The 16,764-nt window shown below is 43.8% G+C and overlaps 1 protein-coding gene across 15 annotated transcripts in view; it reads right to left on the bottom strand.

Moving 5' to 3' along the window:
• The window catches only part of LOC139753686 (uncharacterized), a 661,673-nt gene that overhangs the window by 109,518 nt on the left and 535,391 nt on the right, over window positions 1–16,764 (bottom strand). For 11 of the 15 annotated variants that reach the window (XM_071670482.1, XM_071670373.1, XM_071670454.1 and 8 more), the window contains 6 exons: window positions 15,901–16,011; window positions 13,598–14,654; window positions 13,324–13,480; window positions 12,671–12,802; window positions 11,419–11,608; window positions 8,488–8,706 (listed from right to left, as the gene is read on the bottom strand). In XM_071670482.1, the coding sequence (XP_071526583.1) occupies window positions 8,488–8,706; window positions 11,419–11,608; window positions 12,671–12,802; window positions 13,324–13,480; window positions 13,598–14,654; window positions 15,901–16,011 (1,866 nt within the window). The remainder of the gene's footprint in view (window positions 1–8,487; window positions 8,707–11,418; window positions 11,609–12,670; window positions 12,803–13,323; window positions 13,481–13,597; window positions 14,655–15,900; window positions 16,012–16,764) is intronic. The other 4 variants (XM_071670448.1, XM_071670464.1, XM_071670420.1 and 1 more) reach the window with 2 other exon arrangements.

Here is a 16,764-nt window from a genome sequence, read left to right as displayed (position 1 = left end):
AAGCTCTCTCATCCCCAACAGACTTCATACTTGCCCCTCTTTCCAGGACTCTTGCATTTACCTCCCTTACATATATATATAATATATATATATATATATATATATATATAATAATAATAATAATAATAATAACCTTACTTACAAAAAGAAAGTATAATATATCTTTTAAAACTTTTGAAAGCCACACGACAGCAAAATAAACTTTAAAATTCAAAAGCAGATGACGAAGATAAGAAAAAAATCAGAATAATATAAACTAAAGTCTTGCTTTGAGCCAGCCGACGTACAGCCCTGTGTTGCCCCGAGTCTCTCTCTCAAAAGTCAGACGGGAGAGGAAAGGGTAGGTTGAGGCTTGGAAATTCCTCCCTCCCCTTTCCCTCTCAGGACGGGGGCTAACACTCGCTTACTCTCCCCTCTCCACTCACTCTCCTCCTATCCTTGAGCAGGAGGCCTCTCTCTTTCATCTCCCTTTCCCTTTCTCTCCTCCCTCCTCCCCCACGCCTAACCCTCACGACCACCTCCCCTTGGACGATACGGCTGACACGCCAGATGGCCGATAACACGACCCCCTGCCACATCTCAGCTGACATCACCAATAATACCGAAGAAACTTGTACGGGTTTCCTTTCCTCCTGCCTTTTACACGCCGCTGCATCATCAGCTGCTTCACACACACACACACACACACACACACACACACACACACACACACACACAGCCTGCTGTTTAAAACACCTCGAGCGTGCCGTGCTCCAGGGCACGAACATTCGTGCTCAACCGTCGTACCGCCATGCTCAAAGGGACTAAATCTGGGGTCCCAGGCTCGGAACACGCCAAAAGCTCTCGCCACTTCAACGACTCTTCCAGGCTTCAAAGCTCCATACAAAACCTACCTTTCCAGGCAATGGAGAATATCACAACGACGACTTTGAAATATTTCTCAAAGACATAAAATGCTATAATGCTTGATCTTACGGTTCCTGTAAACAAAAGAAGAGGCGACACGTATAAATCATCAAAAGACGAACACAAAATTCAAATGTACAATCGACAAACGAAACTGAACTCTTTCTCGTGACTTGTCTTTTTCCAAGAAGATATAAATCATCTCCGCAGACACTCGCGGCAGCCCAGGCCAACAATATGCTTACCCCTATGTACAAGAAAGTATTGGAACATATGCCACGACTTGACTAACCAGCGTATGACCGCGCAAATATGAAAGCTCTTAGATACAGCATGTCTCTCTACCATCACAGAGTTCTGAGGTCGGATCACCGGGGAATGGTCTAGTGAGTTATACATCAACTTCTACTTCCAGCAAGACATCTGCTGGCTTTAAGTCGTACACTGCTGCGATATACCTACGTGGACCACCACGGTTTACCGAGAGTGTACGTACCAGGCACAAACCGCTAATGAGTTTGCTTTGTCTGGAGTACTTCTATCGATCAGCAGCAGGTTTGCCAGACGAGAGAGAGAGAGAGAGAGAGAGAGAGAGAGAGAGAGAGAGAGAGAGAGAGAGAGAGAGAGGTCCAGAAAGGGGTACAGTGCAGCTACACAGTGGGAAACGCCCTCTCTTGCACAGATCCTCTGAGGAAGGTTATATATATATATATATATATATATGCTCCCTCAATATACCTTCTTCGAGGAAGGATTCATACACGACAGAACTACACGATATTTCTTCGTTTTTGTGAAGGTGTGAGCGAAAATATTTGCGTCTCTATGCACAGCCACCTGAGCCAGGTGCCCAATCTTATCGACCAGCACCGAGGAACAGTTGGATGGACTGTGGACCAACTGCAGCAGGCAGGATTCGATCCCATGCGGGCCCGCGCATGCGTATAGGTCAATACCGCAAGCCGCTACACCATTAAAGTCAACGAATAACATGACATTCATTAGACATGACGTACCAGCATTACTTGTAGTAATTTCCCTCCGTGGGAAACATGTAAGCAATCACCAGATGTACCAAATATGTAAAAAGAATAAATTAAAAAAAAAAAGAGGCCTTGAAAAATCTGGTTTTTAAAGTCACTCAAATATCAAAGTTTGGAAACCAATTCGGGCGAGAAAATTGCGTTTTATTTTGGCGAAAACCCGCCAACACCACGATCATCATCATCGTTGGAATTAACTATTACGGTTTTTCATGACTTAACATTCTCTTGGTTTTGATGATCTGATACATTTCGGTATTTGCACACACACACACACACACACACACACACTTATCGAGATAGCGACAAAAGCAGACGAGCGAGTCCGTGGAAAAATCCTCGTTTGGAACCTCCTCCTGTTCTTATTTTTACAAAGTGATAATATAAAAGGAAAGAATATTTCCGCCTCGCCTTCTGCTCCCAATACTGTTAATCGCCATCTGTGTCATGTAGGAGATACATGGATAGCATAGTCTTTCTTCCCTGTCTGTAATAATAATAATAATAATAATAATAATAATAATAATAATAATAATAATATTAATAATTATAATAATAATAATAATAATAATAATAATAATAATAATATTCTTATTATTATTATTATTATTATTATCATCATCATTATTATCATTATTATTCCAGGAATGTTACAGGCATCAATATGCAACATTACGTTCAATTTCCAAACATCATCTGACTCACACAGTTGTTCCATCAGGACAAATAACCTTCCTGTATGTTCTCTAAACCTTCCACGACAACCGAGAACAATAACATTACGATTACTGTACGATGTCGTCTGTTTAACAAGTGGTGAAAATATACGTGGACAAATGAGACAACTCAATCCTATCTTAACCCAGGAATATCCTCATTCGTATTCCCATCTATTCTTTAATATACATTAAGATTCTTATTTTCATGAACTTCATGAATATTGCCCAAAATACAACTAAACACTAGACCTTAACTAAAGAATAATTCGACTCTCAAATGTCAAAAAGAAAAGAAAAAAAAAATCCAATCTATCCCCCTCCAACACAAAAAAAAAAAAATCTATACTTTTTAATTCATCTCAAAAATTTCTGACACAGGCATCTGTTAGTTTACCTAACGAACAATATAAATTGTATGACTCTTTCACCTTAAAAAAAAAAAGGTAAGAATGATAAAAATAGGCAAAGCCAAAAGGCCACAGCTCGTAACCAAAACCCTTAAAAGTTCAAGTCAAAGGACAGGTCACCATAGATATGGTTCGTCCCGTCGTGCTCAAAGTTTCTTTTTTTTTTTTCATCGTCGTTCTTAATAAGGTCGTAACGTTTAGCTCAAGGATCGTACCGTCGTGCTCAAGGGTCGTACCGCCGTGCTCAAGGGTCGTACCGCCGTGCTTCAAGCATCATACCGTCGTACTCAAGGGTCTTAATCAAGGTCGTGCCCAAGGGCCATACCAAACTGCTTGAGGGTTTTACCGTCGTGCTTAAAAAGCTCTCCGCCCGCCTCCCTGGCGCTGCGGATGAAGGCGCTGACCTTTCGCCTGGCTCCCAGCGACCTCTCCCTCCCGCCGGAGGGATCGAATATGCATGGCGCCTGACGCTCCGAGACTGACCCAGCCACTGTCAGTATAACACATCTAAAGGGATCAGATCCTAACAGATATCACACGCCCTCCAGTTCATGGTTTCTAAAACGCCAAGAAAAGCAGTAGAAAGAAAAATGTGGCAAAATTATCTCTGATAAACATGCCAAATGAGTCGTGTAAGGTAAAGCTTTCGTAATTTTGATCCGCCTACATTATCAGGTGTATGCACCTTCTGTTATACCATGTAAGTGTTTATTTAAAGAGTCTTACCGAGGAACGAGACTTCGTCTATCCCTATGCCAAAAACTGTTGCCACGCAACGAGAACTTGACCATCCTTATGCCAAAAAGTGCTACCATATCAAGTGACCTTTCCACATGTCATCTTAAAAAGAGTTTCTTAAACAACGAAAATAACGTGATGAGGTCTTTTCTACAACCTATATCAAATATATAAACATATATTCCAGTCCTTAATATATATTATGTATTCCTCCATCGACACACTTACTTTAGAGAAAGCCTTGAAAATTCTGCTGAAGAAATGTCAATGGCCAAGCTTTCTCACAAGTCTTCAGCGCAGCAGTACAGTAAAAACGAATAGAAAAAGAACATTATCATTACATCAGGCGCCGTAAAAAATTGTGCGAGTATGTTTTCGCATTTTTTTTTTTTTTTTCTGTACGCCCGCAACAGTTAAGCGACCCTCTCAAACTTCTTGTACTCGTTCGCTGTCGTTTCCAGCAGCTCCTTGCCAGCCTGCGTAACTCTCGCGTCCCCTATCCTTGGTGACCTCCTCCCTCCGAAATCTTCTGGCTCTTCTCTATCCTTCTGCCTTTCCACTCCTAGCCCTATAAAAGTACATTTCTACCCTCCCTTCCAAATCTAACTCCATCTTCATAGCTTCCTATCCCTCCACCCTCTCAACTCTAGCCTTAGCTATATAATTTTTTTTCAATCATCCCCTTCCAATCTAGCCTTACGTCCCTATCCATCTCTCTCTCTCTCTCTCTCTCTCTCTCTCTCTCTCTCTCTCTCTCTCTCTCTCTCTCTCGCAACCGCAGGTCTATCAACCCACATATCTTTCCCTCTCTACCTTCTAACTAATTCCCATTTCTATCCCCGTTTCTCTATACAGCAACCCCACCTCCCGCAACTCCCCAACACCAGGGGGGGGTAAAAGTCCACCCCCCCCCCCTTCAGTGCAACCACCGAGAGCAAAAGGGGGAGGAGGAGGAGGAGGAGGAGGAGGAGGAGGAGGAGGAGGAGGAGGAGGAGCGGGGGAGGGGGACACGTCATTACCGCCCTTCGTTGTCCAAACCCAGCAGCCCGCGGCCCTCACCTGATTCAACCCTCCCCCTCCACCACCTCCCGCCGCAAATTGAGAGATAGAGGGGATTGGTAGTAGTCTTCCTTTACTCCCCTCGCCTCAACTTTAACAGCGTTACGGCCCTCTAAGGAAGGATGACGGACCTCCGGAGATGAAAAAAAAAGGAAAAAAAAAAGGGGGGGAGGAGGGAAGGGAGCAGCACTCGTATGGCCACAGAAATCTATATTTGGGGAGAACTTATGTGTCGCTGGGGTGATACCTTGATCGGAGGAGGAGGAGGAGGAAGAGGCCAGCGGTGTTAGGCCTATGTAGAACACAATGTTACTTTGAGCTTTAGACTTGGGAAGGAGAAAAAAGGCCCTTCCCCCCCCCCCAAAAAAAAAAAAAAAATAGAAAGGGGCTTGGGGGGGGAGGAAGGGGCGTACGTTGTGTGCACTGTAACAAGAGGGTTGAGAACTAAAGACCTGACAATTCGTTACCCATTAGTCCCAGACTCGTTTATGTGTCATTAAACGAACTTTCCATTGTAACTCTAATTAGACGAACAAATATATCATCTGTGAACCGCCGCCCCCCCCCCCCCCAACAAAATAAAAACAATAATACTAATCTAAGTGTCATACGACAATGAACAAAAAAATAGGTGGCAAAGGTTCATGGACCTAAAAGGCAGTTTATCAAGTCCCTAAGCTACAGCACAGTAACAACAACAACAACAACAACAACAACAACAACAGCAGCAGCAGCAACAGTCGCCAGGGGTGGGGCACCTCCCCCACAACACACCCCTCTCCTTCCACACCAACACCACAACTCCCTCTCCCTCCCTCCCTCTCTCTCTCTCTCTCTCTCTCCCCCCCCCTTGTCTATTATTACCTAGTATTCTACACACTTTTCACCCGTTCCCCCATCCCATTCTATTCCATCTTAGCCTCAGTCCCCGACACCTTTATGATCGGACTGTGATGCGTGTACAGTAAGAATCATGTACGCAACCTCACGAACAACTTGCAGAGTGTTACGCACTGCACGGCGTACACTCCCCCAAACATTGGTTACGCAAACGATTGATTTCCCGCTCCTGGCCAATCAATGACCAAGGTAAGCAAGCGGACGGAGGAAGAGGAGGAGGAGGAGGTGGAAGCAACCGGAAGCCAACAGGAGTCGAACCAATTTACTATCGTCTCCTCGTGGGACACATGAGCCAACAACAACACCTGGATTAAGCTATATACCGTGGCCTAATGAGCTCCACCAATGATCTCTCCAATCAGCAGCAACATCTCTACATCTCAGGCGATGATTGGCAGACACATCCTGGTCTCTGGAACCCAACAGCGTTCCGGAATAACAAAATAAGACTTTCTGTTTCAAGTTAAAGAGAAAGATAAAAGAAATACGTCCACTATTTACTTTCAAAATTATACTCCACATCAGTTTGCCATGAACTTTGCCAAGGATAGGCTTTGTATCCGTCCATCATCTCTCAATGAAGGGCAAGACTTCTTCCTGTACTATTACATACTCACAGTCTGTATTACCTTGCATTTTCTGCCTAACACCTGTATCTTGAACTATTCACAATCTGAGTAACTTATAATTTTTAATTCTCATTTTACATCTTTACAATGCTGATCAGTCATAGTTTCTATTTTAACTATTTACAATGCTACAGATTGCAACTTTCCACTTAAACTATTTGCAAAAAAAAAAAATATGTCTTCCATTTCAGCTATTTACAATGGGGTTCATTAATATAGTTTTACCTCAGCCAATATGTGCACGTTGTACGCCATGACAAAGTGGCAGTCTCCTCTGAACCCATACAATATTTACACAGGGAAGACACACACACACACACACACACACACACAAGCAGACTCCGTGCATGGCGAGTGCGATAGAAGCAAAGCAGCGTGTGAATGACGCACGTGACGCGTTGGGGGGAAATCCCCCTTCTATACAGACCTTTACGGGAAGGTATGGGGGGGGGGGAGGTAGAGGAGGGGGAGGGAAGGTTTGATTACGTGTGCGTGACGTCATAAGAGTACTGTCTGACACATACATAAGTCCCGTGACCTGACCTACACCTCTGGTCATGACGCACCACTACCACACACTCCCGCGAGCCACGCCACCACCCTCCTCATCCCCTTCTTTGACCAACCCGATCACACGATCTGTTACTGACAGCTTTCAACGCCACAAATTCCCAATGACGTATCTCTGAAACGAAACTGAACCAGTATGTCGTGGTAACGTAGCCATATATTAATATATATATATATATATATATATATATATATATATATATATATATATATATATATATATATATTCGCAATAGGTCTAGATATTCTGGTGCAACTGCAGTCTGCATATCATTCTAAAACCAATTTTCTTCCTTCGCTTGGGTTGCCATTGTCACTTTCTCAGCTCTACAGTCTCAACCTACCCCCACCTAGGGGTCAACAACACCCATCTGTGCACCTCTCTCTCTCTCTCTCTCTCTCTCTCTCTCTCTCTCTCTCTCTCTCTCTCTCTCTCTCTCTCTCTCCCATACGTCGTAACCCTTCATCGAGTCTTCAGCAGCAGCAGTAGCTATCCACTTCCACACCTTCGGGGCGAGGCCGGGACGGACCACGATCATAAAAACCTCTTCCCTTTCCATCGCTTTTCACGCCTCCCCTCGCCAGCTAACCTCCCCCACGGAGCACTGCTAAACGTTATCCAACCAATGTCGGGCTTCGTGCACGCAATGGCTTCCGGCATTTGCCAGGGCAAAAAAAAAAAATTAATACAATATGTCGAGCGAGCTTCCTCCGTGTATAAAGCGTCCTGGTAACCTGAAACTATGAAATTATCACCTTGAAAAAAAAAAAAAAAACATTAAACATATCAGGTCAACATGTAATCATGCGATCCCAAAGTGGACAAGCTGCGTGGTCAGCTAGTATCTTATCTAAAGCTACGAGTTAGGTTAGGTGAACAGGGTCTGTCTCAACTAGGCTAGCACAAAACATGGTGGTGGTGGTGATGTTTCTTGATTATTGAAAAAAACAGAATCAAGTCCACTAGCATAAATAAAAAAAAAAGGAAGCTGAATGTACAGCACTGCAAGATGCGCATCTCTCTGCTCTGCTGTCACTTTGTAGTCATCTCAAAAGGATGGAGAGAGAGAGAGAGAGAGAGAGAGAGAGAGAGAGAGAGAGAGAGAGAGAGAGAGAGAGAGAGAGAGAGAGAGAGTCATTATAGGATGGAATCAGAGCCATTCTAAAAGCCATGGATCCTTCAAGCCGGGGAACATTCCAACAAACAAAATCCTATTCTATCAATAACCATCCAATTGGATCCGTATATATATATATATTTTTTTTCCATTTTGAATCAGGCGTTCTATTGGGAGGGGAGGAAATGTCGTAAACAAGCTTCTAGAATATGCACGGGTCTATGCTCAGGGGTAACGGGGACACACACACACACCACGAAGGCCAATGCAAACAAGTGTATGAGTTAGTAAAGGGAGCACGCCACACACACACACACAGACACACACACACACACAAACCACACATGATGTTACTTGAGGGAGGGAAGGGAACATCCGCATGCTCATCCAACACTCACCGCCTCCTGCTTCTCGACTCCGTTGACGTCACCCCAGTAGGTTTCCTCTCATCTATAAATATATCTTCCTCCTCGTCTCCATCATCATCATCATCATCATCTTTATCTTTTACATCCTCGTCTAAATAGTCATCCTCTTCGTCAAAGTGTCTAGGCTCTGACGAAGTGGTAGATGGCGAGAGGGAGGAAACCTCCATCTCGTTTTCTAATCCACTGCTTCTGTTTTACACCGCAGAAAACAGGAAGATTTTGGAAGGTAAAATACAAAAGAAGGAAAGGAAAAAAAATATACACAGCATGAAGTTATTAAATGATACATAAGTGATCTAGGCAAGTTAATGAATCAGCCAGCTGTTGTATCATGCATTTAAATAGCAATATATGAGACAAAATAGGTATTTTACAGTTGAGGATATGCGATTGACCATTCACACAACCAAAGCACTAATCATATATATATATATATATATATATATATATATATATATATATATATATATATATATATATGCGCACATACATTTTATACAATAATGTACACTGTACACAGAGACACCTCAGTGATATACATCTAGTACACTCAAAACGGGATATAACGAAAGATTTTGCTGGCTCGAGACGTGGCTTAACTTACCAGGGGATGACGACAAGTCTGAACCATATATAGGAAAGGGCGGGCATCGAAGGGTTATATATATATATATATATATATATATATATATATATATATATATATATATATATATATATATATATAACCAGAAGTCTATATATTATATATTCACGCACGACCCCGCCACTCCTGACTTAAAAAATACTGCAGAAAAGTCAAATGAAACTCGGCCCTGAAACTGTGGAAATGTTATAAATCTCTGGTTCAGTTGCATATTTCATCATATTCATTATATTTCTGGCAGCTCTGCGTACTTATTAATGCATCTTGGTCGTGGAAAAAATACGTCATGGCGTCTTTATGCATATTATCCAACCTGTCGCTCTGCTTCATTACATTAATTACAGCAGCAACAATGAACAATGAGAAAAGGTTAATTATACTTTCCTATGATAATGGCATGCGGAACTAACAACTTTCTTCCCCTTAAATTTTGGCTCAATTCTTTTATATATATATATATATATATATATATATATATATATATATATATATATATATATATATATATATACTATTAATAATCAATACTACAACTATTAATAAATCAATCTATCTATCTATATATATATATATATATATATATATATATATATATATATATATATATATATATATATAATCACATCCGGTTTGGGAGAAAACAAAAGAACTACTCTGGGTAAAGAAATCAGATATAGAGTGTGAGGCCATGAGTCATGAGGAGAGCTGTTCACTACCGGGCCAACACCCAAATCAATAGGTAGAGTGGTCCGTTTTCTCTTACATACACCTGAACACCAGAGAAAATGACGGATGTCCTAGGAGTAACTCAAACTCTTCTAAAACATGGAAGATCTTGTCGGAGTAGTGCTATAATTTTTTCTTACCTCGTTCACGTGCTTTCACACAAATAGCGACACTATGATTTGAAATATTTGGAGCATTTAATAATGATAATAAAAAATATTCTGATCGGCGATGTCAATGGTGACAACACAATAAATTTGCGTTTCCCTAATAAGCGCCTATGCAAATCAAATGCAATACAAACATTTCCATCAGTTATATCGTATCATCATTCTTCATAAACATTACTTCTATCATAATACAAACTTTTGAAAACCTTATTTTCTACTGGTGGGTCAAGCGATGTTTTTCATACACATGCCTCTGTCCAAGGTTCTGTAGCCACTAAAGTGTCATCTTGTGAAAATGACCTTAGACCCTCCATCTTAAAAACTTGATATGTAAACTTTCTAAGCAGCATCTATGACAAGGTTTTATATCACTTCCACAGAACCAGTCTTCAGGCATGGTGTACACACGCATCTAAGTAGCAATATAGCAAGCAAGCAATATCTTGAAGTTACGACCTATGACTCAATAATATGACACAATGTGACCTTGACCAGGGACCCTGATTTCGAAGTCTTAATTAAGTATACAGAACTATCTCTGTAATAACTCCGTTACAGATTAGGTCCACATACATTTCCAAAGTCGCCAGGTATTGCGTACACAACGACACTACGAAGCACGTCAGCACACAAGACCTTTGACCCTGAACTTTGACCTTCTGACCTCGACAGCTTAATTACGTAGAGAGCTTTGTATGCAATATCTGTGGCACAAGACTGGGTCAAATCCAATCATCAAGTCATGAGATAACGTGTACGTAATCCCGGGAAACAAGGACACACACACACGAGCAAGGGCAAACCAATTATGTCTGTACCCTACTTTGCAGTAAGGCCAAAATCTTGAAACAGTAAACTTCACAGATCGGGGAAAAATCCATCTATGGATCAAAAACACATATGAGCATAATTAGAATATATATATATATATATATATATATATATATATATATATATATATATATATATATATATATATATATATATATATATATATATTTCTCTTTTTTAAGAATAATTTCTTGCGTGTAATGCCTGCAGTGCAAAACAGCTTCATATGACAAGAGGCTGCAGTGTATAAAATTATACAAAACACACTGCACCACTGCTATATAAACATTTAATTTGCATAACATACACCGTTACCACAGTTTACAAACGTGCCACTCGCTATTTCTGAAGCGCTGTTGTTGTCAAAGTCATTTCCCATATGAAAATAAAATCTCCGCATCTACACTGCTCTTAGTCCAATAGCTTCAAATACTCTTTTTCCCCACCTGAGCATGTTACACCAACGACCTCAACCGTAGGAAAGACACGGGTAGCGACCCGTCACATGTACAGAGGAGTTTCACTCACCTGTCGTCCTGTATAAAGTGTTGCACCTTGTTCATACTTTCGTGGACCTGCCTCATGCCCTCCTTGAACCTCTGGTTGAGGCGGTGGGCGTACAGAGAAGCGCCCCCCTCGCTCAGATAACCATCCAGGTCGGACGAGTTGGAGGACTTGTAACCCACGTTACGTAACACGTCTCCGTCCGACATGTACCCTACACATGGTTAAAGAGGTGGAGAAAAATGGAGCATTAATCATCAGGGGGAAAAAAAGTAACTTACAGTAAATAATCCAAAAATAACTTAACAGTAAATAATCCAAAACAAATAATCAACATAGGAATAAAAAAAATCAGTCGCTGGACCATGAACTGTCAAATTTTGTAATATAGTTTTGATTTACGTCAAAAAGCGCTTTTCCTCAAGTTGGTCTCATTACCTAATCACTTGAAATACCTTACGATGACCTAAGTCACGGGCTATCATACCAAGTTACCTTACACCCAACCTAAGATTTGCGTATTCAGGCAGTAAAGCCCAACTAATCTTTGATTTCTACTCCCACTGGCTTTTAGCGGAGGTGGATCGTGATCTGCCGAATCGGACCAGAGCACGAATCTAAAAGGCGGGCTGAATAAACCTTACCACATCACGATACTGACTTTGTGATGGCATACTGCTCTAAAGAAATCATTGGCTTAAAAAAAGATGCTAATCCTAATCGAGCGGACCGCGCAACTCACAGACTGAATATATATAAAGGATTATGAACACACAAATTTCTTAAGCTTCAAGGTTACAGCCATCTTCGGTCAAGTGCTCGGGGATGAAAAAATTTTTAAGTCCGCACATTTTCGCTGCAGCACACGAGGATAAAAACTATGAAACACGAAAATAAATCACAGGAGAAATAAACTGGTGCAAATGATTTCCGTACTACATTGCCAGATAATTTCGCTGAAAAGAAGCAAAGAAGGGGTGAGTATTAGAATGAATTTGGTCACGAAAAATCCGAAATTTACCGATATGTACCTGACCTCAATTACCGTTTGAGACTAGATCAATTACAGGTACTTAATTACCTTTCACGGGGACACCAGAACACTTACAGTTCTTTAATTACACTTAAAGATAAGACCGGAGTGCTTAGAGTCCGTTAATGACTATAAAGGAGACAAAAACACAGTTGCAATTCGTTAATTACCCTACGCAAGGAGATCAGATCTTACATATCGTTAACTACCTTTAACCCTCCAAGAGCAGACCAGAACACTTACCGTTCGTTAATTCAACGCTGTCCAGGTCGCTGTAGTCGGCGTCGATCATTTGGTTGGTCCCCGGCGGCCGTTTGAGATGCGGTCCGAGGCGCATTCCCTTCTGTGGCACAGTGTTAGCACTGTCCTGCAGGGCTGTGGAGGAGGGAGAGGGAGGAGCTCTAGGTCAGTTTTCTACTGTACTGTCATTATGCACCGGGTTAAAGGTGGTTTCGAAGACTGAAAGCGAGAGGTAAGTAATGTATTCTTCTCAAGTAGTTTTGACGCTCTCTTCTTAGGAGGAAAATTAGTATTTTCCTTCAGAAAATTCTGTCGAAACTCGTTGGAAAGAATGACTTCTTAACTCCTGTTTCCACTCTTACCTGCTACCTTTAACCCATTTGTTAGTAAGGCTAACACTCATTCTGTAAACCAGTTGTATGCAAGGTGACTTCCATTTGGACACCATAGTGGTTATGAACAGTGGCTGATTGAAATCATAATTAGCAGGTCACCAGTAATTAATGTTTCAAAGCTGCCATATACGAGAGGCTCACGTTGCATTATACGTGATCAATGTCTGATTAATTGCTTACCTTTTTCTAGCTACTTTATTTTTCCTTTCGGAAACAATGACAAGTATCAGACCTAACTAAAAGCCCAAGTGGTGTACGTACCTAGCCTGGAGACGTGCAGTGATGGGGGTACAGTACGGGCCTGATGAAGGGCCAGACCTCTCATGTAGCCGTACTGCGAGGCGCGGACTAGGGGCTGCATCGGCTTAATATTTAAGATTACTTCGTCGCCTTCTTCCGCTTCGTTTTTTTCGTCCACCTGCGAAACACCATTCATAAATAAAAGTCTTTAAGCCATAACGAAGAATTGGTTATTTCATGTAGTAATCACCACATATTCACCTGTCTGACAGAACGAGATGTGATGGTGGGTTACCTTCCCAATATGAGTTTTGAAATCACCATCGCTGCCATCCTCGGAGCTGGTGGGTTTGTAGATCACAGAGGAGTTGCCCGAGGAGTTGCTGTTGCTATGACCGCTGTTGCTCTGGGAGGACTCGCTAATGTTGGAGCCAGACTCCGAGGGGGTCACCAGGTCCTTCTCACGGGGGTTGGGCATTGGGCTAACTAGCGCCACGCTGATACCCGTGGCGGAGTCCTCCCGCCTCCCTAGCTGCTTCTGCCGCGGCAGGGAACCCTTAGGATCCCGCGACTCCGGCGTCGCGTTGCCCTCAGTGCCCGCAGGAGTGCCGGCCGCCCGCGGTGCGCCACTACCTGCGCCCACCACCACCTTCGGCGTCGACACGCCGGGCGTGTGGCGAACCATCTTGTTGTAATCCTTCGCCTGCTGGGGAGTGTTCACGTTGGGAGAGGTCGTGGTAGGAGTCGTGCGTTCCGGTGGCACTGTCTTCGTCTGGCCCTTCACGTGGGCTGTGGGCTTTGGGATGCCAGTGCCTGGAGTGCCTGGGAGTAAGGGGCTGCCTGGCGTGGAGGCTAGCCCATGCTCGGCAGACTGTTGCTGCTGCTGTTGCTGCTGATGCTGCTGCTGTTGCTGCTGCATGGCTGCAGAGAGTATTTCAGGCTGTGGGACAGGAGCGTGGTCCCTGTGGGAGTTCTCCTTAGGCGGGAGAGCTGGGGGCAGTTGAGGATCTGCGGTCTGACCCGCGGTGGTGGGGTCTGGGCGAGGGGCCAGCGCTGCCACGCGCTGCTCTCTGACCTGGTCAGCCTGGGTGGGGGGCGGGGCGTGTTGCTGTGGACGTGAGCGGGACCCGCCATCCAGCTCTAAGGTCAGCTTCTCGCCCTTCTTGCCTCCGCGCTCCTCCCGTCCGCTCCTCTCGCGACTCTCACCACGCTCAGCGCGGGGGTCGCGGTGAGCCTTGTGACCTCCCCGCGGCGAACTCCTCGACCCCTCTCGCTCCTCGCGATCCTTGTCCTTCCGCGAGGACTTGGGAGACTCTTTCCCTTCCTTGCCGCTCGACTTGGAAAACTTGGACCTGAGGAAGCAAGACGCGTTACATTACCTCCAAACTCGAAAAAAAAAATTCATTTACTATTTCGAAAAGCAAATGACCTTTCCCCGGACAACATAATAGCTTGCATTTATACCCTCCACCATTCTAGTTTACGGATAGGCACTCAGCATGCACGTAGTACATCCTCAAACAGTCCAGTTTACCACCAGGCACTAAGCATGCACGTATTCTCTCCAACAGTCCGGCGTATCACCAGGTATTCTCCATGTATTCCTCTGTGTACAGAATATACACGGAAGTAAAGACATGGCACGTACCACTTTAGTTCACTACCAGGTACTCAGAATACATGTATACCCTTCACCATTCTAGTATACCACCAGCACCGAGCATGCATGTATATCCTGCACCACTCATAGTTTACCGTAACATACTCATCATGCATTTGTACCCTCCTATATTATAGTTTAGCAACAGGTATTCAGCATGCAACAATATCCTCCACCACTAGTTTACCACCAGGTGTAAACCCTCCACCACTAAAGTTTACCATCAGGTACTCATCACGCATGGATGCCCACTATGTGATGAGTTTACCACCCGGTACTTGACATGTGTCGAGTTTACCATGCCAGACACTCAACCCTCCACCATTCGAGTTTACCACTATGTACTTATCATGCATCTACACCCTCCAGCATTCTACTTTACCACCAGCTCTCATCTCCACCACCTGAGTTTACTAGTAAGCATTCAGCATGCAACAGTACTCTCCACTATCCTAGTTTACCACCAAGTCTTACTCAGGCCACCACCGCTCGAGTTTACAAGCAGGTACTCACCATGCATGTAGACCCTCTACCAGTCCGGTTTCCCGGTACTCACCATGCATGTAGAACCTCTACCAGTCCGGTTTCCCGGTACTCATCATGCATGTAGACCCTCTACCAGTCCGGTTTCCCAAGCCTCTACCATTCGAGTTTACCATCAGGCACTCAGCAGGCAAGTAGACTCTCTACCAGTCCAGGTATTGACACCTCCATCACTCGAGTTTACCACCAGGTACTCAGCATGCATGTAGACCATCTACCAGTCCAGGTACTCAAGCATCTACCACTCGGGCTTATCAACAGGTACTCAGCATGCACGTGGACCCTCCACCATGTGACGCGTCCGTCACCCACCAACAGATCATGCAAATGAGGGAGGAGGCGGGAGAGGGAGGGAGGGAGGGAGGAGAGGGAGGAGACGTGCGTGGGAAGTATACCTGATGCCGCGGAGACCCTGGGGCTTGGCAGTAGCTGGGGCGCCGCCCCCCGGCTGGACGTCGGCGTGACTCGTTTGGTCGCTGCTGCTGCTGCTCGTGCTTACTGGCAGGCTGTGCGAGCGTACGAGCACACACACGTTAGTGACAAACACACACACACACACACACACACACACACACACACACAACACTACACACTGCATACAAGAAGAGATGGGGTCCCACGAACGCAGCACCCCTTCCCAATACATTCGGAACAGGTAATGACAAATATGTAATAACACACACACACACACACATACACACACATCCACAGACACACACAGGAGTAAAGACAAGGTACATATAACAAGGTTAAGGGACGGAGCAACACGAGTGTAAAACTCTCCCCGCAACATACACAAAATAATCACACACAGACATGGAGCCCCAAGAGTGTAAAACTCTCTCCCCGTACCGTAAAAATAGGTAATTACAGAGAGGTGATTATACACCCACATACACCCTACTACACATCTCAGTACTGAACATATGAAGGGCCAGTAAAAAACATACTGGAGTGTATTCAATGTCTGTGTACCACAAACATCATACATAGGCTAATCACTGTTAAAAAAAATCTGTTAAGATACTCAATTACTTGCGACAGGATGAATGAAAAAAGGCAGAAAAGATATGAACATACTAATGGATAAAAGCCCACCCGGTTATTCATGCATACCTATGTACCCCCACCACTAGCTAGACCACGCAATACTCGGCAAGCTGCTGCGTCAGAGGATTACTGTGCGGCCATCGGCAACTCAAGGGTGGGCCGTTTTGATACCTACTTCTTTCCCTTACACGTCAAAGCTCTGGAACTCT

Source organism: Panulirus ornatus, chromosome 2, assembly GCF_036320965.1.
Source record: "Panulirus ornatus isolate Po-2019 chromosome 2, ASM3632096v1, whole genome shotgun sequence".
Classification (NCBI taxonomy): Eukaryota; Metazoa; Arthropoda; class Malacostraca; order Decapoda; family Palinuridae; genus Panulirus; species Panulirus ornatus.
The sequence above is the reverse complement of the archived record's forward strand: the minus strand, read 5'-3'. Positions and strand labels throughout refer to the sequence as shown.